At 34.0% G+C, this 26,055-nt stretch overlaps 1 protein-coding gene across 1 annotated transcript in view; it reads right to left on the bottom strand.

The window, feature by feature from the left end:
• Positions 1 to 26,055, bottom strand: part of BMT2 (base methyltransferase of 25S rRNA 2 homolog) — a 102,492-nt gene that overhangs the window by 37,358 nt on the left and 39,079 nt on the right. The window contains exon 3 of the mRNA XM_021079235.1: positions 23,395 to 23,565. Coding sequence (XP_020934894.1) covers positions 23,395 to 23,565 — 171 coding nt within the window. The remainder of the gene's footprint in view (positions 1 to 23,394; positions 23,566 to 26,055) is intronic.

Raw genomic sequence — 26,055 nt, 5'->3', positions numbered from 1 at the left:
TATTGTAAAAGCAACAATAAGCATAAGGAACAGCAAAAGGATAAACATGAAGATGTTAAAAAAGGATACTGAAATCATAAAATGTGGGGAAAGAAATTAAGAAAATCTAGACTTTTTTTTAAGAATGTGTTTGAGCCTACCTGACTACCAGGCTAAAACAAGCAGATATAGGAAGGGACAAATATTCTTGAAAAATAAGGCAACCACAAGTCTAAACCAAAAGATACATTCACAAAACAAGCATAAAATAAATCATCCAACCAAAAAAAAAAAGAACAAAGGAGAAACATGGATCAATTGGAAAATAAGCTTTAAAATGGCAACAAACATATATTTATCAATAATTATTTTAAATGTCAGTGGACTGAATGCTCCAGTCAAAAGACAGAGCGGCAGATTGGACAAAAAACAAGACCCTACAATACACTGCCTACAGGAGATTCACCTTAGGACAAAGGACACATATAAATTCAAAGTGAGGGGATGAAAAAAATTATTTCATGTGAATGGAAAAGACAGGAAAGCAGGAGTTAACAATACTGATATCACACAAAACAGACTTTAAAATGACGCCAGAAAGAAAGGACACTATTTAATGTTAAAATGATCAATTCAAGAAGATATCATACTCATCAATATATATGTCCCTAATACAGGAGCACCCAAATACAGAGAACAAATACCAACAGGTATAAAAGGAGAAATAGATGGGACACAATGGTAGTAGGATACTTTAACACCCCATTCACATCAAAGGACAGACCCTGTAGACAGAAAATCAATAAGGCAACAGAGACCCTAAAGAACACAACAGAAAAGTAAAAATAAAGAAACGGGACCTATTTAAACTTATAAGCTTCTATACAGCAAAGGAAACCATAATGAAAACCTACAGAATGGGAGAAAATACTTGCAAATGATGTGACCAACAAGGGCTTAATTTTCAAAATATACAAAGAGCTCATACAACTCAACAACAGAAAAACAACCCAATCAAAAGGTGGGCAGAAGAACTAAATTGACGTTTCTCCAAAGAAGACATAAAGATGGCCAAGAGGCATGTGAAAAGATGCTCAACATTGCTAATTATTGCAGAAATGCAAATCAAAACTACTGAGTTACCACCTTGCACCACTCAGAATGGCCATCATTAATAAGTCTACAAATAACAAATGCTGGAGAAGGTGTAGAGAAAAGGGAACCACCCTACATTATTAGTGGGAATATAAGCTGGGTGAAGCCACTACAGAAAAAGGTATGGAGGCTAATTCAAAAACTAAAAATAGAGTTGCCATGATTCAGAATTTCATTCCTGGCCACATATCCGGACAAAACTATAATTCAGAAAGATATATGCACCCCTGTGTTCACAGCAGAACTATTCACAATAGCCAAGACATAGAAACAACCTAAATATCCATAGACAGAGGAATTGATAACGAAGATGTGGTACATACATACAATGGAATACTATTCAGCCACAAAAAATGAAATAATGCCATTTGCAGCAACATGGATACAACTAAGTGAAGTTAAGTGAGAAAGACAAATACCATATAATATTACTTATATGCAAAATCTAAGATAGGACACAAATGAACTCACCTACAGACAGAAACAGATTCACAGACACAGAAAACAATCTTGTGGTTGCCAGGGGCGGGGGGGAGAAGGAATGGAGTAGGGATAGACTGGGAGTTGCAGGTTAGCAGATGCAAACTATTACATATAGAATGTATAAACAGTTGCTAAAATGCAAATAATAACACCTTCTTCATAGTGTATAATGATTAAATGTGTTAACTTCATACCATAGATGGGGACAAGGAGTAAATAATAACAGTTATCGAAAGTTTGATACAGTTAAAAAAAAAAAAAAAAGCTCTGGAGACAGATAATCAACAGGATTCTATCTTTACTTGTGCTTTACTACCAAGTAACCTTAGAAATTTTACTTAAACTATTTGCATCTCAGTTTCCTCATCTGTAAAATGAAAGGACTGGAGTAGATGGCCTCCAAAGGCCATTCTAATTCTAAAATTCTAGGATCAGTTCTTGATAGAATAAAATACCACTCTTTACCATTTGAAACCTGTCTATGTCAATATCCAGCTGAAAATAATCAAATTAATAAAAACCAAGACTCATTAAAAAATTATTACCTAGTGAATTTTGCTGAGGGCCAAATTTCATGAAAATCTATTCTGTCAGATTATTAGTAGACACCCAATAACAGCAAAGCTCTAAGGGGCACTTTTTCAGTGTGCCATATACAAGATAAAAATTGGCATAATTATGGCATGGTCAGATGCAACAAAAATGAATCAAAATCCTTCGCTGCCCCAACATGGAGGCAGAATGGAAAGGGGCACTACACTTAGGCAGTAAGAGACTCAGCATTAGGTTCTCTACCAATGGTTCTTAATCTTTTCAGGTACCAAACTTCTTAGAGTAGCTGATGATATCTATGATCTTTTCCCCTAGAAAGCAATGTACATATGATACACAGATCATCTGAATTTCTATGCATAGGCAGTGATGATGAAGACCAGGCCTTACAGAATCATTATCTTGGCCTGGTATAGTTTAGTTGCAAGGAACCACTTAAACTAGATTTAAGTAAAAGGCAGGGTTTTTTTTTTTTTTTTTTTTTTTTTTTTTTTTTCTTTTTTTGTCTTTTCAGGGCCACACCTGTGGCATATGGAAATTCCCAGGCTAGGGGTCAAATCGGAGCTACAGCCACAGCAACTTGGGATCCGAGCCGTGTCTGTGACCTACAACACAGATCATGGCAAGGCCAGATCCTTAACCCACGGAGTGATGCAAGGGATCGAACCTGCATCTCCTGGATACTAGTTGGATTCGTTACAGCTGGCCCACGATGAGAACTCCAAGGCCAATTAACTTTATTTATTTATTTATTTATTATTTTCCCACTGTACAGCAAGGGGATCAAGTTATCCCTACATGTATTCTCCGATTAACTTTAAATATGAAAAGACATCTTGAATGCAACTTTAAGAAGCAGAGTTGGTCTTCATGGGAACAGAAAAGTTACCAAGTAGATATTCTTCTGTCTCTTTCTTTCCTGAAAGCTGCCTCAGTTAATCACAAAAAATCCTGAACTTAATGACTAAAAAAAGACATGGTCCTTTATCCCTAGACTATACTATTAAAGTATAATTATTTCTCACTTCAGCTTAGAGTACTTAGTATTCACAAACACAGGATATGAGATAGAACTATTGAGTAAATCTGTGAACTCCTCTCTAAGTTAATTCTGAGCTTTCTTTATTAGGATATATGCTCTTTAAATTCCCTTCTAAAACACCTATAACCCTCAGATAGCCCTTCTCAGGGGTTCTTATAGCTGTATCATTGTCTCCTGAAACATACCTTCAAAAATTAACACCAAACTCAACCAATGTAGACAATCTGCTATCATTAAGAATGTTTAAAAGGAATGTGATGCATACATTGTAATTTCATTAAACAGTTGTGATAAATGTTGTGGTCTATGGCAGCATTGTTGGCATACGTTAATGCTCTCTGGAGTCTACCTTGGGGCACCGGTACACATTTTTCTAAATGTGCACTAGGCTGTATGTAAACCCTATACTTGAAAGCCATTTTCTTTTTGGACATACAAAATATGATCCCAAAGAGACTGAGAAAAAAATATATTATACTTTATGAGAATCAAAACAAAAAAGGAATGGCTGAATTTACTAATGTTGTTGAAGCAAATATTTGGAAAAATTAGTTTCTGATAAGGAAAATCTATATAACAGGTCAAAAGTCTGATTAGTTAGGAAACAACTGATTTTCTAAAGGACAGCTAATTGAAATACAGTTAGACTGGTTCCTAATTTCAGCAAATATGCAGTCTCTTCATTTACATTCTGTGAAGTAAATGTACTGATTAGAAAACAAAGTTTGGCTAGAAAGTTTGTTATGTTTCCTCTACATTTTAATGCCTCTTTGAAATGTTTATTTACATTCCTTAGTAAATTTTCATTTTGCTTCTTTGGACAGAAAAACTTAAATAATACAGAATCTTAAAACTGTATTATTTGAAAACATTTTTAAAACTTGAGATTTTATAGTCTTCTAACTTCATTTGCCAGTTTTTCAAAAGTGTTAAGAAAAATCTTATTATATGTAAAAATGTATAGGCTTGTTCAAATGATAACTTTCTATTTAAATTTCCTATGCTGGAGTTCCTGTCATGGCTCACCGGAAACGAATCTGACTAGCATCCATGAGGACGCGGGTTCTATCCCTGGCCTTGCTCAGGGGGTTAATAAGGATCTGGTGTTGCTGTGAGTTGTGGTGTAAGTCACAGACAGGGCTCGGATCCCACGTTTCTGTGGCTGTGGTGTAGGTCAGCAGATATAGCTCCAATTCAATCCCTAGCTTGGGAACCTCCATATGCCACATGTGCGACCCAAAAAAGAAAAAAATTTCCTATGCTGTTTTTTACTCAATACTGTCTTTGTTCTTTTTTCTAAAACAGTTAAAATACAAGATCATATTTCTTTACTCTCTCAATTCCCACTCTGTTGGTTAAGCAGTTTAAAAGAATTTCCTACAAAGTTTTGTCTGGCATGCTGCCAGTGTCAACAACAGCATCTTGAACTTCTTAAGACATATTAAGAGGGAGCTGTAAACCATAGTTTTTTTTTTTCTCATTACTTAAGAAAACCTGGCAATATTTACCTAAGTATGCAGTTTACAACATTTTTTTTTTTTTTTTCCAAGTGCTCTCTCCAAGTCTGTAGGTATTTTCCAGAGTCCATTCAGGAGACAGCAAAAGTAGATATGTGAGATATCAGAAGTCTTCAACTTCTATACTCTTTGACCAGGTTGTAAACTGTTTCCTCTGAAGAGAAGATTCTATGGTTTAAGTGGTTGAAATCATTGACCTATTTTCTTGAGCAGAAAAAATAAGTAAATGTTTTTTTGAGAGTCAGTATGTAAACAGCACTGTCACTCCTTGAATTCATGACAGTCATATGCATGAGAAACTTTGCTAAAGCCAACTTTTGGGGCTAATAGATGACAAATAAATGGGTAGAATTTATTACTAGATACCTTGGATCACATAAAAATCATTAGTTCCACCTGCCCTCTTGTCTCAATCACTTCTTAAAGGAACAGAAAAATTGGTTAAAAAAGAAAACTACTGACTCTGATTAAAGACTTGGCTTATTATTATTTATTTAGCAAGTCATTCTTAGAATTTTGTACAATCCATTTCATTTCTATATATATCACAAATCCTTGGAATTATGACTGCTAGAGATTATTGCTTTTGATGGCAATGTGTAAGGCCAGACTTCAGCTTCCCCTCCATATTTTGGTAGCAAAGAGCAAAAAACGTATTGGAGGGAGATTAAGTGTGTGAGTAAAGGTTGTTTATGGGCTAAATAATCCACACTAAGTAGATGAAGTCAGGCTTAACAAGGAAAAGAGAAGACAAGCGTTGGCTTATGGCATTAATATTTCATAGCTGAAGGGACAATTTTTCCTGAAGTGCATTTCATCAAATAGTCATGCAAGATGCTCCTCTGTCAATAGGTCAATGAATGTGGAAAATATGCAGCTCTTTTTTAAAGAGCTATAGGCATATGACTATATAATAGCTCTATAACTAAGAAATAATTTTAGCTTAATGTCCAAATTAATTTTGTTAATAGACTCCTCTTTTAATTATGTATTACTTATTTTACAAAACTGCTCTGGGAAACTTTTGAGATCAGAGATAGGGGATTCATGAAAAAAGTATAAATACCTACTTTTTAAGCAAAAAATCTGAAAAACAAAAACAACCAAAAAGATAACCCAGAAAATCCATATACAGAGATCAGAGAAGGGCATGATCATTGTAATTACAGAATAATGGCTGTTACACATGAGTAATGTAAAGTTCTTATATCTCATGTATTAGCTTTTTATCACTGTGATTAACTACCACAAGCTTAACTTTAAAACACAACCTAATTCTATGAGTTAGAAGTTCAGGCATGCCTAGGGTGTAATAAAGTTGAAACCTAGATTTTAGCAGGTCTAGGCTCTTATTTGAGGGTTCTGTGAGAGGAGAATCCACTTCTAGGCTCATTTAGGTTGTTGGCAGAATCCAGTTCCATGGGGATGTAGGACTGAGAGCCCTGTTTTCTTGTTATCTGCTCAGCTTCTAGAAGCTACCTGTATATCAAGGCTCACAGCCCACCCCATATTTAAAGCTAATAACAGAATGCTGAATCCTTTTTATACTTTAAATCTTCCCCTCCTCTTCTGTTACATTTGGGAAAAGTTCTCTGATTTTAAGGGCTCACATAATTAGATTAGGGCCACCAAAATAATCTTCCTATCTTCGCCAACTGATTAGTAACCTTAATTACATCTGTAAAGTCTCCTGACAGCAGTACCTAGATTATTATTTGACTGAACAAACAAGAAATGAAAATTTTGGCAGCAAGAGGTGGGTGGGCATCTTCAGAATTATGCCTACCCCATCATACTTGGGGAAAAAAGCCTTTATATTAGCCACTAATAATTTTAGAAGTTTATTCAGAATATTTGCTTGTGCAGTTAGATAGAGGCAGGAAAAGAACTGAGAGCTTTCTGTGCATATATATATGTACACACTAGCTCCTTATAGATCACTTTGAATCCTATATTGCTTATTTTGAAGCCATAAATATAGACAAGTATACAATTAACTTGGAAATTCAGTTAAAATGAAGAACTTCATTTCATGTTAAAAATGAAGAAAAATCACAATGGCAGTAGAAATTAATACCTGAACTACAAGTTAAAAAAAAAAAAAAGAAATTGGAGTTTATTATAAGGATTAAAAGGAGCAAATATGAGCCAAGTAATACTGGCATCTCTGCACAACATATTTTTTGTTAAAGGACAGTTTTAAAGTTATTTGAAAAAGTTGCATTCAATATAAACTAATTTTGTATATAACTGCCCAGAGAGGTTTTCCAAAGCCAAGAGAAGCAACCTGGCTGTGCAAATGCATGGGTCACACATGTTGTAAATCCTGAAGTACACACACTGTTAGCAACCTATTACAACCACGATGGCACCTCCAATAAGATAAGCATGTCAGTGTCAGGGTGGGATGTGAGCAAATGTTGGGCCTCTAATAGCAGCAAATGGGCAGGGGAGGTGACTATTGAGATGCCAGCATAGCTGGGACAGAACAAGCCATGTTTTGAATGTGTGGGTACTGTTTTATGAATAATGGTGTTCTCTCCCACTGCTCCAAGGTAGGGCAGGAGGCAAGACCACCCCACTCTCAATTAAGTCAGTATATATGCCTACCACGTGAATAGCTTCTCCTTGGATGTGGTGAGCTTTTATGTTATACAACCTGAATACTATTTGTGGCAACTTTTGTAACTCATTTAGTAAAACAAAATAGAAATGTTTAGCAAGAGCACTGAAATATTCATACCTTTAATTTGCAACGTCATTATAAATTTTATCTTAAGGGCAAGAGGGCAGAAGATATCAAACATGAGTTTTATGAATTATTATTACAACTATTAAAAATAAATAAATATAAAGACCACAGAAGACATGTATGTTTACTGTGCTGGTGAAAACGGAACAGAATTTTGAAAGCAACAATGTAAAAATAACATATACGTGGAAGGTAACAATAATTTTGAGATGGTAAAATTACTAAAGAATGTTTTTTAAATGTCTATAATGATTTTTTAGTCTGAAAATTTATCTATCTTTTTTAGTCTGAAAATTTATTTATCTTTGCAAAAAGATAAATTTTTGATGAGTCATTAATAATCATGACATTCAAATTAGTGAAGTTTTACTATATGTCAGTCATTTACTTCTGAAAGCTCATTTTTTAATTAAATATTTGTAAATATTTTCTTTGAGTTCTAACAAGTAAGGCTATTTGTAAAGGGCATCCATTACATGTTCCTAAAAATGGGGAATATATAAACTCATCTCTTAGTATGGGAAGCCAATATTAGAACTTACACTAATCTGTGATTTTCATTTCTGTAATAAATTAAGCTTCACTGATATAGGAATTGACACTGACGCCCTATAATGGTTAATTTTATGTTAACTTGACTAGACTACAGTACCCAGAGATATTTGATAAAACATCAGTCTAGGTATTACTGTTAAGGTATTTTTTAGATGAGACTAACACTTAAATTGGAAGACTCTGAGTAGAGAAGGCACCCTCTATAAAAGTGCATGATCCTCATCCAGTTGAAGGCCTTACCAGAAAAAGACTGAGGTCACCTGAGGACGTGGGAATTCTGCCTCCAGATTACCTTTAGATTCCAAGTGCAACATCACCTCTTCCCTGGGTGTCTAGCCTGCTCTCTTGCCCTACAGATTTTGGACCTGCCAGCCCCCACAATCATGTGAGCCAATTCCTTAAAATAAATCTCTCTACACAAAACCACTGACTATATTGGTTCTATTCCTCTGCAGAACACTGACTAATACACATACCCCCAGAGTCCCTGTATCTGGTGGTCAAGCTTCCTGTTTTTGCATAGGGTTACCTGAATTCTAGATGAGAGTGAGTTCCAAAACATGGAGGAGTATCAGTGGCATATCCCTACTATTCCCTAGCAGCATACCACAACATATTGAGTTTCCTTGCCCCCAGGTAAGTCAATAGATAGACTGAATTATTAGTTTTAATTAAACGAAGCCTCATGAAACAGTAGCTTATCAAGATTCCTGGTAAAGAAACTTAAAATTGAAGATAACCTAAAAATGCAAATACGAGGGAGTTACAAAAAAACAGATCTGACACTTTTATTCCTAATAAAACACTTTTTTTTTTTTTTTTTTGTCTTTTTGCTATTTCTTGGGCCGCTCCCGTGGCATATGGAGGTTCCCAGGCTAGGAGTCGAATCGGAGCTGTAGCCACCGGCCTATGCCAGAGCCACAGCAACGCGGGATCCAAGCCGCGTCTGTAACCTACACCGCAGCTCACGGCAATGCCAGATCATTAACCCACTGAGCAAGGGCAGGGACCAAACCTGCAACCTCATGGTTCCTAGTTGGATTCTTTAACCACTGCGCCACGACCGGAGCTCCCCTAATAAAACACTTTTTAGCTACTGAAGCAAAAAAAAAAAAAAAAAAGACTAAATCAGATCTGGCAAGAAATTGGATAAATTCAAAATTATAAATAAAGTTAACTGAAATGCATATTTATATTCACTCATGACCTTGTCCTAAAGTGATATTTTTTTTCTAAGTGATATTTTAAAATACTTTTTATTTCAATTATCTCATCTATTATTTATGAAATAAACATTTTTTTTGGTAATCTACACTTCAGTATTTTTTAACAACACAAAATTTTATGATAGGGCATGATTCTTTAAAGGCAAGGGTCTAGTGTATGAGTGAGAATATATTTTATATGGAATGGAAATCTTCTAAGAGTTAACAGAGTCTTATCTGTCTCCTTAAAAGTGACTTAAATGAACATAATCTTTTCTTGACATTAGGGGTATTTATCATAACTACCAATCATTTTAAAAGATATACAAGGGCTCTGCCCCTACCAAAAAAAATACTTACGTCTCTAGAATAATCCTGCTGCTTTTCTCTAAGACAGTTGGTCTTTTCTCTCACTGTCACATTTTGTTATATATCTGACTCTTCTATTTTTTTTTTTTTTTAGGTTTCTAATCTGTGACACTGAAAAATTCTCCCTTTCTCCTTCTTCATTTTTGTGTATGAAGGCGCATTCCATGGCAATTACTTGAACTGATCTCATCTTTACTCAGAGTGGTTAAATACAAGTCTGCTAAAACTAGATATAACAGTTTTTTATTAACTAGGTAAGAAGCCAAATAGTACAGATATTAGACTACCACCATTGTTTTCTAAAGATATAAAGTGTCATATACACCTGCCACCCCCATCTTTTAAAAACATTTTCTTAGTCTACTGCTAACATTTTAGTCCTTTGTTTTACTCCTCGAGATCAGCCATAATCTGCTGTATTTATCGCTCCATTCTACTCAAAATGTTTGGGGCCAAAATTGCCTTACTCAATGGTACACAGAACTGAAAAGATCTCATAGGGATAAAAAGAAAATAAGCAGAGTACTACTAATGTTCCATTTCTAACCTCATTAAATTATCTTTGTTCTAAAGCCACAGTTAATCATGAAATTGGCACTACTTGAGATTTTGGTTAAAATGAATTCTACAGTCCCTTCTAACAGAATCCATTCATTCACTGATTTATTGTGTTTGTTTATGTGCAAGGTTACTGTATTAAGCCCCCAAATCATAGCAGAAAATAACAGCGTTCAAACATTTGTCCTTATGAAGTTTTACACACTAGTACAATGATTTGGAAAATTATAATGATTAGGAATATTATAATGACCCTGGGGCAGTTACTAAGTGAATAACTTCACTCTTCTATAATTCTCTAATCCTTTTTTAAAGTTCTCAACTACTACTAAAGCCTAAAGAAAGCTTGTCCTTTAGACAGACACAGGTTCTCTTCTGATTGTATGACACAGTAATTTACTTAGAATACTATGAATTCTGTCACACAAACATACCTTCCCAGGTTTTCAAAATTGTTTCTACCTCTTGTGAACAGGTATTCAATCTACAGTTAATCCATGGCAGTACAGAGATCTTGGGAGGAATACACTTTTCCTCTTAAATGGTTTTTAAAGCAAATAAATATTGCCTAAAGCCTTAGACAATGTAATTCTGAAATATCTTGCTACTCTACACTCATATTTATAGTTTAAAAGTTCTATGCTTTGACTATCTTTATTGGATTAGGTAGAAATTAACACAGGTAACAACATTTTTTTGAAACCCAACCACCACTGCTTTGGAAAACTGAGGTAGAAAAGAATGCAGCTATTTAAGGTTCTTTATCAACTGACATATTTCAAAAAAGGCTTCCACCTGAGGTTCACATTTCTTCTCTGGTCATGTTCTTAAGGCCACACTCTTAATTTTAAAATACTCTCCTAAAGTAAAGCAATTCCCTTGTACTTTCTGTATTAGATTACTCAAATGTTTCCATATTTTTCTTTCACTTATTCAGATATATACTGTACTTGTTATGTGCTAGGTATTCCATAGGTGTTGATGATACAGTAGTATTGTTCTTAAATTTACACAGTGGGAAAATAATTTAGGTAACTGCTGCATAAATAAAGTATCATGAATGTCATATATTATTTAAGTAGGGCTGAACTGAGGGAGAATGGGAAATATACACAATAAATAAATACAAAGTACTACATGAGGACTACCACTTTTAAAAAAAAAACATAAATAATACATGATTTAGCAACTGAAGCATCTATTCCCTCTTCCATATACAGTTACCACCCAATACAACTAATTTGGGCATTATCAATATTTTAAGAATAAACTTAGTAATAATGCGTTATTAAATTTGGTACAGGGAAACACTTTGGAGTTTTGTGCAACACTGTGACTAATCTAAATATTCCAGCTCTGATTTTGGCAGATCTTCAGGTACTCAGTCTCCATAAGCCAAGTGAGGCAGTAAGTTCCAGTGATCAGCAGCCTGTGGCTAATAGCTGCTGCCTGGTGAAACATAAGAGGTCAGGAGGGAGTGGGCTGAAACCCAGGAAGGTAGGTGTTTATTGATTACAGAGTTTCAGTTCCTATATTATCTCTTTAAATAGCAGTTTCCCCTTTAGTTTCATGGCAGAAGGTTTAAAAAGCCAAAGACTCTAACCCTACAGGTCTCGAACTACAGATCCTGTCCAGGCATAAGTACTAGATCTCAGAAGAGTATTATATTTCCTTTCTTTGTTTTATTTAACAACAGTCTTCAAATTTATCCATACTTTTATTTTTTCCTTCTTAAACATGCCTTTAAACAATGTTACAACTACACTTTCTTAAAAGAATGAGACTGTAAGCAAAGTGGGAAACTGTTAATAACACCAGATGAAGGTATTTAACAACTGGGCTTCATGTTTTCCCCTGCATATGCCATCAATATTTATACTACTTACTGCACTGTCCATTATTTCACACAAATAATTGGAAAATTAAAATGACACCATAATAAGAAGCTTAGTTATCAGTTTTAGTACAACTGAGACAGAGATAAAATTCATTAAGCCTGCTTAAAGCAGTGAATTTTCAACCTCCCAGTTTCATGCTTACCAGGTATGTGAGAGGCTAAAATTAAACTGTGTCCTCAATTTTATCATTATTAAAGAACATGTATAACATACTGGAAATATATTGTAATATATTGATGTATAATGCTGATTAAAGCATGAGATATAATTAAGAATTTTCTTTTATCTTTTAAGGGAATGGGAATAATAGACCTTTTACAACTGTCCAACTATCTTATATGAATCCATCTGACTCTTTTAAATATTTTCTAAGGAACTTTCAATGTATGAAGAGTACCTGTCCACAAAGAGGTTAAAGTGTCTACAGGTCCAATGCCATTTAGTACACCGAGACGGCAAATGAAATCAGTCTGTTTCGCATTTTTTTCCTTGCTACCGTATATTATCTGGACGTATAAAAATATTTTTAGAATAATATTCCTGGTTGGATAAATCATAAAACATGGCCTAATAATTCTGAAAAGCACAAGATCTATTTTTCCTATACTTACCATAAAAGAACTACATTTAAATTAAAATGCAAATGAGTCAATTTGTTTGACTATATAATATTGTTAATATTCAAAAGCAAAACATGGAAAATAATGGCTTTGCTCTAGGAACACTCTATTCTTGCAAACTACTAAGTAAGCAACCAAGAGTAACAAATATAGAAATATGAAGTTGAAGTAAATGTAAACTAAGCCACCTAATACTTTTACATACATTTATCTCCCTTGGTATTATGCTGTGTTTTCAAAAATCTTACCTTCTTCTATTTTCCATGTTAACTAGCCTAGAAATAGAACAGAATTCAGTAAATATTATTTTTTGAATGACTGAAAATACACCTGCCTAAGTGTTTTGGTTGCTGGGGCTACTTAACACTTCACCCTGCTAGTCACTGCTTCTGTCATTCAATTACAGACTTTCAGACTCAATGTTTTCAATTCCAATAGTCTCAATCTTTTTTGTTTGCTTGCTCTTTTAGGCCATTAAAAAAATTACCCAGTTTTTATTGTTGGGGGAAGTGGAGCAATCTGAAAGGTTGTATGTTTACTTATTTATATCTCCTTTGTCTACTCTCTAAATCTGTCTTTTCTTATTGTACATTCTAACTGAGCTACGGTTATACTGTGTTTTTACAGAAAGGGTCATCATATAGTTTATAGTGCAAACTGCAATGCTTCTTAAAATAAAAGGAAGCGCTATTAACAAGCATAAACCAATACCGTTTAAGACAATCCATGGCATATGATCACTGTATTTAGTGTAACAAATTAAAATTATAGAAATTAGCATTCCACCAGTTAAAATTTGTCTCAATTGATTTTCCCTCTTAATAAGTGTTAGGACACTTCAAAATAAGACAATGAAGAACCCATGTATGTTCAATAATACTCTAGCATGAAATATACTTTCTCTGAATTCTCTGAAAACCATTACTACATGTACAGCATAAATAGTTAAAATCTGCATAGTACTATCCTTAACCATAACAGCTATCACAGGAATATTTTGACACTTTCATATCAAAATGACAAAGTGACAAATAATTAATTATACTTAGCAAAATGCAAGTAATTTAAGGAAAATGGCAAAGAAAACATAAGTATCATCACTCTTCAACACTCCATATAAAATCAGTAAATGTTTTCTAAGGTTCAATACCAAAAACCAAATTATCCCAGTGAACTAGGAACTATGGAATTAACTAATGGAAAATGTATTCTGAGTGTAATGAGTGATTTTAAAAATTAATAAAACTATGGAGCAGAAAGACTTATTATCTATAGATGGGGAGATAAGAATAAAACTTTTGAATAAAGTATTTCTTTGGAGAAGTACAAAACAAGAGATTTTTTACTAAGAAAGTGATTCTCCTCAGGATAAGGAGGTGACAATTTCAAGTTGCAGCAAGAACAACACAATTTGCTTTCAACCCACCCAATTCTATACATACACATACATCTTCTGTTCCCTGACTTTAGCCAACTGCTAGTATCTTTCCATCCCCTAATTTAGTAAATGCTGTTGTATAGCAGTAAAAATAAATTCAGTTATATTCTTATTTAAGTCATTCAAGATAATAAAAAGTTTACTCTATAGACATACAAAATAACATGTGTGTTGTAGTCACTTGGGGATAACTCTTCAATTTCCCTAAAGACATTATCCTATTTTTCCTTTTCACTTGTTACTATGCTTCTCCTAACAGTACCATTACTATAAGCCCTGAAGGACTTCTCTCAATGTGTATCCAATGAATGATTATCCTTCTGAACTCTTATGTCTATTAAAGTTTCCTTTTCATTCTAATTACCCAAAAGCATTCCCTAAAGTCTCATAATTGAGGTTTCTCTCTTTCCACTCTATAGTCCTTCTCCAGACTGATTAGGTAATAATCTGTATATTCATATGATATCATGTAGTTCCAACAATCAAAATAAACAGCAAATGCAGATAATTCTAAATATATTTTTGATTAATTTTTTTCTTAGCTCTAGACTTACATTTGCAACCATATGCAACAATAATAATAAACATATGCTACTGAATTCATTAATTTGCCAAATATCTATTAGGTGCCTTGTACATGCTGACACTGTGCTAGGAGCCGAGTTACCCACAAAGTAGATGTGGACCTTTTCTTCAGAGTTCACAATGTGAAGAGGAAAGACAAACCATAAACAGAATAAGGAAAATACACTGTGTTAGAGCATGGATTTTCAAACTTTTTGTTCTATGAATCCTTTTTTACTCTCAAAAACTACTGAAGACCTCAAAGAACTTTTGCTTATGTGGGTTATATCAATTGAAATTCACTGTATAAATATTACGGCTGAGAAAAATTTTTTAAATTCATAAAAACAGCAACAATAATATCATCATAAGCTACCAAAATTACATTTTTTGAAAAAGAATTACATTTTCCAAAATAAAGAGATTAATGAGATGTGTGTCATTTTTGGCAAATCTCTAATGTCTGGCTAAGGTAGATAATAGGTGAAAAATCATGACATCATGCTTTAGTATGTTTTTGTATACTTCTCATTTCATCACATGACATTAAAAAGATAACTACTTAAAAGTTAAATTTAATAAAATCTGTAAATTTTAAGCTTTATCACCGACAAAAGTTGAAAGTGCCCTTTTTAAAAAAAATATGTGGTTCATGGTGAAGAATACAATGACTATTAATATAACTTGGTTTCACTGCCATAATTTGTGCTAAGTTGATAGCAACTTTATCCATCATTGCTTCTGAACTAGCAATACAAACAGCAACATGATTAAAAAAAAGGAAGTCATATTTTAATACTGACATGGAATACTTTGAATCCATAGACCTCCCCAAAAGGGCCTCAGAAACTCTTAGAGATCCATGAATCATACTTTGAGAGAGAAGGAGTGTTAGAGGAGTATATAACCTTATTGATGACACCAAGCCTGGGAGTAAAGAAGTTCTTCCTTGCAGTGTTAAATGTTTACGACTACATGTAAGGATTAATGGGAAATTATCCAGGTGAAGGACTGAATAATGGGCTCGGAAAGAATGTTCTAGGCACAAGGAAAAACAACAGGCATGTGCTGGAATTCTATATGAATGAAAGGAAGATCAGTATTATTGAGTCATACAGTTAAAAAGAAAAGGTACTAAGAAAATGAGGGACACAAAAGTTAATAATGAAGGATTTTTAAATGTTGTATTAAGGAGCCTATATTTTATCTCAAAAGCAAAAGAAAATACCGTAACAGTAACACTGTAAGAGAGTTGGCATTATCAAGTTTATGTTTCAGAAAAAACTCTCAAGTTGAACTGTGGAGAATGAACTGGAATTAGACTGGAAATAGAAGCCTATTGTAATTGCCCTGGTGAGCAATAAGGAAGTGGTACCAAGAACTTGGAACTGATGGTGATTTAACTAGATGTGGGAAGTGAGATGGGGAAGGAGTCAAGAAACTTAAAAGTTTCTAGGAGTTCCCTTTGTGGCTCAGTGGTTAACAAAGCCGACTAGGAACCATGAAGATGTGGGTTCCATCCCTGGCCTCACTCAGTGGGTTGAGGATCTGGCATTGCCGTGGGCTGTGGTGTAGGTTGCGGATGCGGCTCGGATCCTGCATTGCTATGGCTGTGGTGTAGGCTGGCAGCTGTAGCTCTGATTGAACACATAGTCTGGGAACTTCCACATGCCACAGGTACAGCCCTAAAAAGTGAAAAAAAAAAAAAAAAAAAAGCTTCTAGGTAGGCACACAGGTGCATTTAATGAAACAGGAAACAATGGAAGAGGAACAGATTGGGGTGGTTCAGAGAGAAAGAAAGGAGAAAATTAGCTTGGTCATGACACAAGGATATCTCATGCTATTAACACAGAGAAGTTTAGTAGGCACCTAGATAATATAAAGGTCATTTCAGAGCTCTTAACTGGAGATACAGATTTGGTATCTTCAGCCTTCACCTGGTGAGCTAAACTATCTATGTAAATTAAGCCGCCATGAGAGGATATGAAAATGAAGAGTAGTGAGCCCAGGACTAGCATTTAAGAGGCAAGATGGGGGATATACTGCTATTAAGAAAGGACAAGTAAATGGACTGATAAAAGGATGTGGCCTTATAGCACATGTACTAAGATGAAGATTGAGTGACTGATTTTTGTCTTTTTATCTTTCCTAGGGCCACTCCTGTGGCATATGGAGGTTCCCAGGCCAGTGTCCAATAGGAGCTGTAGCTGCTGGCCTATGCCACAGCCACGCGGGATCTGAGCCACGTCTGCCACCTACAGCACAGCTCACGGCAACACCAGATCCTTAACCCACTGAGCAAGGCCAGGGATCAAACCCAAAATCTCATGGTTCCTAATCGGATTCGTTAACCACTGAGCCACGATGGGAACTCCTGATTTATTTTTTAAAGATAACACTGCAGTGATAAGGAGAACACAGAAGTTGATGGTCAATAACCAATAAATTACCCATAAGACTTATAAAATAGGTAATAGCACATGACTCTGCCACCCCCATTAAATGAGTAACATTCACTGATATTTGCTTAAGGAAGAATTTTATTAGGCTTTAAATAATTCATTAGAAAATGGTAATTTGTTAGTTCAAATACCAAAGTCTATTTCCTAAGTTATCTTTCTCTAATTTCACATAAGTCTAATTAGCTTTATATTTTTATTAGATCAATTTAGGTTCAATTCCAGTTACTAAAAATAATAATTTCTTTTAGGTAGCAATCTTTACTGGCATTTTCCTTTATAAACAGATCATAGAGGTCTGGATCATGGTATTCTTCTCAAGACAATTTGCCAATAGTGCTGCTGTTACTGAAATTATGTTTTGAACCAATATAATTATCATTACTTTCATTTTCAACATTCAATAGTTTGGGTCATTACCTGAAAGCTTTGGGGTTTCTATACATAGTTCTTCCTATTTTTTAATATAAGACCCTACAGCATTATTTTACTTTTATAAAGAAAAGAAGACTCAGGTATGTTAGATATTCTCTGAGCCAGCGCTTTGGGAAAGTAACTAACTTCTTAAAAAGGAAGAACTAATAACCATGAATTATTAGCATTTAGCTTATTCATAACCTCCGATATATAGAGATATATATAGCTTTAAAATATTATAGCATATATGGCTTTAAATGGGACTTAATATAACTAAAATTTCAAATTTGATGTTTGTAATCATTTTAACCATCTGGTGTGACAGTAAAATAGATGAATTTTACTTCCAGGTTCAAATCTGTATTTGATTAATACATAATGCATTTTAAACTAAAAGCAAAATATCTGAAAAGCACTACTGAAACAAATTTTTCATCTATATACTGAATTATGTTCAAAAGATATGTAGCTTCCTCATTTACTATGCTGATTATCTTTTAGTTATTAGGATACACTTCAACATTAAAAGCCAAAGAATATAAAAAATGCTAAAACTGAATAGAAATCAAGTGCTAAAACTTGAAAAAAAGAACATATAGTATTAAAAACTAGTGTTTCATTATTATAAACCAAACTCTCAAAACCAGCGTTAATATGTCTAATCAGGTCCTCTTTATAAGATATTACCTATCATCATGTATTATATTCTCTCTGTGGCCCAAAACTTTTAAGAATATGTCCAATTATCTTACTACTTTAGGCAGAATAGAGATAAGACCTATAGTAAGACTCCTGGATTGGCAATGACCATCTAATACATAGTCTTTCTCTTTGCTCAATGCCCCCTCATCCTTCCCCCTTTTCTCCACCAATTACCTAATATCAAGTAGATAATTAAAAACACCTGATTGTACTGTCCTACCATTGTCCTTTCTTCTTACATTTTCCTGTCCATCTGTCTGTTTTACCCATGAAGCATGTGTTAAGCTCCCACTCTGATAACTATAAATATCAAGTAATATTCTGATTACTAAAGAGTTCAAACAGATTGATATACTAAAGACTGCCATACTTAACTGAACAAATGACATAAACAATTCTCACAAAAAAGGAAATACTAAAATGATCTTATTCAAAGCTTTGGCTTAGCTGCTAAGAGACTTAAGAGTCAAAATTGTGGGTCCTACAACAGCAACAATGCAATGGACATAAATGGAAGATGAGTTTTTTCTCTTATACTGACTGATTAATTGGTAACAGTTTCTCAGAGTGCCATGTAAAAACGTTTCTGAAGCTAAGTCCATGCTCTGTAAGAAAGATCCAACTAACTATGATTATCATGGATTTTGGAAGGTATTATGAAAGATATATGCCATATTTCTACCTTGGCAAATAAAAGAATATCACAGAATGAATCTCATTTTTCTGATTTTATATGATTTTCCTTTATTTTAAAATTTTCTTTTTTATGTTAGTTTGGGAAAGGGGAAGACTGGTTCAGCATCTTAAACTATATTTTGCTGGCCTCACAGAATGAATTAAGAAATACTCCTTCTGATTCTATATTCAGAAATATACTATAGTGAATTGGTGTCATTCTTTTTTTAACAGTAGATTTCATCAGTGCAACCAATTGGGCCTGGTGCTTTCTGTTTTGGAAGACTATTCATTATTAATTTAACTTAATAAATACAGACCTATCCAGATGATCTATTTCTCTTCGTGTGAGTTTTGGTAGATTGCATCTTTCAAGGAACTGGTCCATTTCATCTAAGTTACCAAATTTGTGCATATAGAGTTATTCATAATATTCTTATATTATCCTTTTACTGTCCATGGGATCAGTAGTGATAGCCCTTCCTTCATTTCTAACATGAGTAATTTGTTTCTTTTTTCTCGGTTAGCTTGACCAGAGGTTTACCAATTTTACTGACCTTCAAAGAACCAGCTTTCAGTTTCACTGATTTTTTCTATGGTTTTCCTGTTTTCAATTTCATTAATTTCTGCCCTAATTTTTATTATTTCTTTTTCCCTGCTTACTTTGGATCTAATTTGCTCTTGTTTTTCTGGTTTCCTAAGTTAGAAGCTTCTATTATTGATTTTACATTTTCCTTCTTTTCTAATATATGTCCAGAATATGGTATATTTGATAAATGTTTTGAAAAAAAAACTATACTTTTTAAAAGGCAGCAAAGTAAGTACTTATACATAGTAAAGACTCAAAAAAATTACATCTCAATTTTGAGAGATAGATGACTTTAAAAAGTGTTTCTAGTAGTAAAATATTTTTGGTTTTCATAAAATGTAAATTAAAAAAAAACCCAAGATATTTTTGCTATATGAGCCCTCACCATCTGAGCCCAGAAATCAAAATGATTTTGAGATAAAACTGGGAAAAAGATAACCTTTGCTATCTAAACTTGTTATCCAAAGTCAGAAGTCAAGCAGATTTCAATAGTAATGGATACAATCTTCTATATAATAATATCTATAAATAAAGAGAGTAAACATCTGACCTTTGACTATTTCATCTACTTCTCTAAAAGGGTGTCTGCATAAGAGAACAAGAGGTTCTCTTTGGGAAAACTGCGTATTATTTTGTATTGAGGAATACTTAATATAGACACACATGGTGGTAGATATAATATAATGCAGGAGCTCCTGCTGTGGCATAATGGGATCGGCAGCATTTTGGGAATGCTGGGACGCAGGTTTGATCCCCAGCCCAGCACAGTGGGTTAAGGATCTGGCATTGCCATGATTGTGGCTTAGGTCACAACTGCAGCTCAGATCTGATCCCTGGCCCGGGGAGCTCCATATGCCATGGGGTGGCCAAAATTGAAAAATAAATAAATTAATTAAATAACATGAAGAATGAGTAATGAGTGTTTTAACACATTGGAAGATCAGTTTACACAAAAATTTTTAAACTACATGATCCCTATTGTGTAAGAAAACAATTAAAAAGACTGGAAAGAAATGCACTTAAATGTAACCAGTATTGAGCAATAATTTTTCCACATCTATAATCTTCTCTACATGTGAAATATTTTATACTGTGGTATTATTTCACTTGTGATCAGAAAAATATACAATACTGATTTTAATACAATATAAGTACTATAATTAGAGGTATAAAAAGGTTTGATATTGGTACCAGAGTATAAATTCTTTTGAGAAGCTCAAGTTAAGTTCAAGAAGGGAAGGAAGATGTATCAAATATAGCCTAATATTATATAGCAATAGTTGATCAGAAAGAGGATATAATGCATTTGCAACTGCCAGAAAATGAGAACAAACATGTACTACTAGGGGAATTTAAATTGTTTTAAGAGATTAGAATACAGGCTACAATATGGTAGGAGGAGTGGGAAGAATGAGTCTATATACACATGTTGGGGCCAAACGCTACAGTTTCTGAAATGAAGACCTTCTAAACCTAGCCATCCTAGGCTATGATGTTTCAATGTTTAATTTCAATACTAAGGAAATCCTGACCTATAACAATTATATTTGCTTTAAACGCTTAAAACTAATTTTTTCTCTTTTAAAATTAAACCAGTGGCAGGAGAGAAGACGGCAAATCCATTCTTCAAGAAACAGCTACAACGAAACACAATCATCAAAACAACCAACCATTAGGGCTCAAACAAAGGCAAACACTATTAAGACGTGTTTATTCAGGAAAACCAGCTGAACCTAGGTTAACAACAGTGGGGATCTGTGGTGTCTTTGCCTGAAGCCACTCTCATTACCCATCCCTTGCTGAGTTGGTATGGAGTTTGTTTGAGGATACGGCTGGCTATGAAAAAACAGTAGCTTCACTGCTGAAATGGGCCAAGTGGATTTAACAAAAGATGAAAAACCCAGAGAGCACTGTCAATAAAAGAATCAAACTTGGTAAGAAACAAACAGGAAAAGTCAGCAGCTATGAGAGCGTCAGGCTACAGTTGGGCTGAACTGCAGACTGGAAGACTGGTCAGAAATTTAGGAATTTCACAATGATCCTGGAAATGAGAGGAGCATAAAGGGGCTAGATAAGCTTTCCACACAGCCTTAGCTGATTGGGAAGCTAAATGAATACACATGGGAGATACATGAGGGCCCGGTGAAAAGCAAAAGATGAGGCCAACTTGAAAGCTGCCTGAATTTTAAATGTACTCCCAAATCAACACACATTCACTGGCAGAGGGTGGAAGCCAGATAGGCTGGAGAGGTTTGAACACAATCTTGGGCCTATCATTGACTACCAGTCTACGCAGACACAGGTGCAAACCCTAGGAAACCAGCCTAAAAAAATAAAAATAACAGTAATGTACAAACTATTACGGAAACAGATCCCACAGATTGATTGCTAGCAGATTACTAAAAACTACTACCACTACCGTCTCTGGGGAAAAAACCCAAAATGGGAGTTTTTAAAATATATTATCAAAAATATACTGGAGAATTTTCAACAAAAAATTATGAGACATGAATTAAAAAAACAGGCAAGTGTAGCTCACATTCAAGAAAAAGAACAGTAGGAGTTCCCACTGTGGCTCAGTGGTAACGAACCCGACTAGAATCCATGAGGATGAAGGTTCAATCCCTGGCATTGCTCAGGGATTAAGGATCTGGCATTGCCATGAGCTGTGCTGTATGTAGGTTGGAAATGTGGCTCAGATCCTGAGTTGCTGAGGCTGTGGTGCAGGCAGCTATGGCTCTGATTGGACCCCTAGCCCGGGAACTTCCATATGCTGCGGATATGGCGCTATAAAGACCAAAGAAAGAAAGAAAGAACAAGAGCAGTAAATAAACAGACTCTGAGTGAGCCCAAATGTTGAAAGACTTCATGTTGAAAAAATATAAAATTTTTATATTTTTTAGCAAAGTTTTTAGCAAAGACTTCAAATCAGCTATTATAAAAAAGGTTCATAGGGTTCAAAGAAACCATGTTTAAAGAATTAAAGGAAAATATAACAATGAGTCAACAAACAAGGTATTCTCAACAATGAAACAGAGACTATAAAGCATAATAAAATAAGAACGATACGGAAATTCAAGGGTTGATATTTTCCAGTGTTTTTGATAGCGCTGTAACTATATAATTTCTTAAACTGGTCAATATTTTTAAAATATTTATAAGGTTCATAACACCTGAGTTATAAGATGCTTAGTAACCCATTATGCTTTGTAAGCTTTGTAGTAACCTTTAAATAAAGGTAAAGATCCTTTCCTTCAGAACTAATCAAAGGTGTTTAAGTTTTAAATTAAACTGCTTATACCTAACTAGGTAATATTTCAACATGGTATAAAATCAAAGTAACTAAAGATAATGTTATGTTGATATCTACAGGTTTGTATCTGTTTTGAGAGGTTAATTTCATTTTATTTTCATGGTTATACTTCAGTGTCTATCAGGAATATTTCTAGAATTATTCAAGTTTAACATTTTCAAGAGGTTAACGAAATATTACTTGATTCCACAAATTTATTCTGATACTAGGGTATACAAATAATTTTAATACTATTAATAATTACTTGGGTTATAATAACACACACGTTGAAATACTATTTATCCACAAAAAAATGCAAAATCCTGACATTTACAACATGGGTGGACTTTGAGGTCGTTACACTAAGTCAGACATGAAAAGGCAAATACCATATGATCTTACAGTATTTATATTTTTTCCAAAAACATTTACCAAATAGCCATGTTCCAGACATAAAACACACCTTAACAAATTTAGAAATATTTAAATTATAGAAAGTATTCTCTCAGACTGCAATAGAATAAACATTATCCTAGATAATGTTAATCATCTAAGTAGGAAAAATGTACTTACTCAGTTATAAATTCAGGGTTTGTAAAGCTGAGGTTAGTTAAATGACCTTCAAGTTTAGAAGAATCATGCATATTTAAGGCTGGAGTGGTCTTAGTGGCGAGTACTGCTCTTTTTTCATCTTTTTCAAGCGCTTTTCTCTTCCCACCATTTTGGAAATATTCTCTGCACACACTACAAGGCAAAATGAAGTTATATTTTAAAATAATAGGTATGAATGTAAAATAAAACAGCAAAACATTAGCTTTATTAAACAAAATGGGAAACTTCTAAATTAGTTTCCTATTTTAAAAGTGTCATACAGAGGTAAGTTTTAGCATCTGTAGCACTTTCAATTTTTTTAAGTTACCACATGATATAGCATGATCATATATTATGTTTAATAAATTAAAAGTGTTTTTTCAGAACTACAATGTGCCTGTATGTTCTGCTGAACTTTATTCTTAGCTAAAACAGAAAAGTTTACTTAGTTACTCCAGAAAAGTTTAAATAACTCTGCTATTCATTGACAGCATCCCAAAAGAATAGCAGACACAGTTAATTCTGTGCCAGCTTTGCTGGTAGTATACAGTTGTTCTTCAGATCCCTCTTGGTTTATAAAAACAGAGTCATAAAGTCAGGTTGCCAAATAATAAGAATCCTGCTATTTGCTCTGAAAGAAGGACATAAAAATCTAGTTCAGGTAAAACTGATATCATATTATAAAGGTATCCATTCAGGGAGAACAAAGGTTTGAATATAACGGTGGTTTTTATAATGCTTGGAAATTATTCCCATCCAACAACAAACCATTCCCTGCTTGTCCCAATTCTTATAATATAAATGAATATTAAAATGCAAACTTTTCAAGAAGTATTATTTTAAGTTCATATAGTTTAACCTGTATCAGGTTGCTATTCAGAATCAGAAATTAATGACTGGCATAATGTTAAAAATTTTTATTCATACCTAGTATAATTTTAGGGTGAATATAGAAGGGTGCCAAGTCCACATGTGTAGCAAACATGAACCACAGAATCAACTCAAAACACTTATTAGCTACTAAAACCAAGAAACTCAAAGGAAAAAAAAACAAAGATGGTAAGATCTGCCTCTGGCCCATGAGCTTACAGTATGACAGGAGATACACACTTAAAGAATTAAGTGATATACTTTATCAAGGCTTAAAGTGTATGTAAATGGAAGCAAAACAAATTTCCTTTCTTTTTAGATTCTTAAAACAAGCCACATTATTATTCCATATAGCTCATGCTCTGATCAAAGCTAGACTAATTTTCTCCATAGACACTGCTTGGTGCAATTCCAAAAACACATGGCTAGAGAAGAGCTAAAAAATTAAAACTTATTTCTGCAAGTAGAACTATGGTGTCCATGAAACAATGCCCATTTCTCCTCACACTTAAAAGACACCATTAGTTCAATTTCAGTTTTGTTAAGTATCTATAATTTAAGACTTCTTTAACTTATCCTCTGGAAATTTAATTTTAAACTCAAATTATATACAGTTGTTGAAACTCGTTTAAGATTAATTAAACATTTATTAAGTACCTATCATGTACCAGGCACAATGATGGGAAGACAAACTGAAGAAGGCATCATTACCCTCAAGGAGCTCAGACTAGGTAAGGAGCAAATAATTATGTAAAAAAAAAATACGACCAATAAATAACTAATCCAATCTAAAATCAGTAACATAAGCTGATTTTATAAAGATGAATAGGAATAAATCAGTCTAGGAAGAATGTTCATTAAGGAGGAAAGTGCTCTCTTGGCAGAGAGAATAACCATGATCAAAGGCATGGAAGAGAAAAAGTATCATGGGTCCTAGAGAGATGAACATCAGTTCAGGGTATGGGAATTTAAAATGTCAGGCAGAAAATGGATGGATGGCCTCATAAGTGAAAAGGCCCCGAGGCCAGCACATATATAGAAAGGAATAATAGATAGATGACACTGGAGAGATAAGCAAATTTCAGATCATGCAAGACTGACAGGACAATTTAGTAATGTGGCCTTTAGAAATCTAATCGAATGATAGAAACAGTTCAGTGGTTTCCTGGAGTGGGAGGTGGGGCTGGCTACAAAGGTGTACACTAGAGGTTTTAGAATGATGGAAATGTTCTATATACATTTAAAAAACTTTATTATAATGTTGATTTACAATGTTTTGTCAACTTCTGCTGTATAGCAAAGTGATCCAGTTATACACACACACACACACACACACACATTTTTTCTCATAGTATCTTCTATCATGTTCTATCACAAGTGATTGGAAATAGTTCCCTGTGTTATACAGCAGATGTTCTATATACTGATAGTGGTGGTGGTTACCTAAGTATAAACAACTGTCAATACTCACTGAACTGTACACTAGGATGAGTGTATTTTATTGCATATAAAAAATGCAGCCCTAATCACCTTGGAATTAATACTAAAAATAATACCCCTATCATATAACATTTCACTAAGGCTTGAATCACTAGGATAAAGAGATTGCCTACCTTTCTATTAGGTGGAATCATACAGAACTGCTGATATTCAACAGTTCTTGAGCCACAGAAATCGCAATTTTATATGGCTTGATCACATAGTTACCTAGAAACCTGGCAGCAAAATATTTAAAGAGCTGGAATTCTAGATACTCATAGGGTAGTAACAACC

The sequence above is a fragment of the Sus scrofa genome, chromosome 18 (assembly GCF_000003025.6).
Source record: "Sus scrofa isolate TJ Tabasco breed Duroc chromosome 18, Sscrofa11.1, whole genome shotgun sequence".
In the NCBI taxonomy this organism is placed as follows: domain Eukaryota; kingdom Metazoa; phylum Chordata; class Mammalia; order Artiodactyla; family Suidae; genus Sus; species Sus scrofa.
The sequence above is the reverse complement of the archived record's forward strand: the minus strand, read 5'-3'. Positions and strand labels throughout refer to the sequence as shown.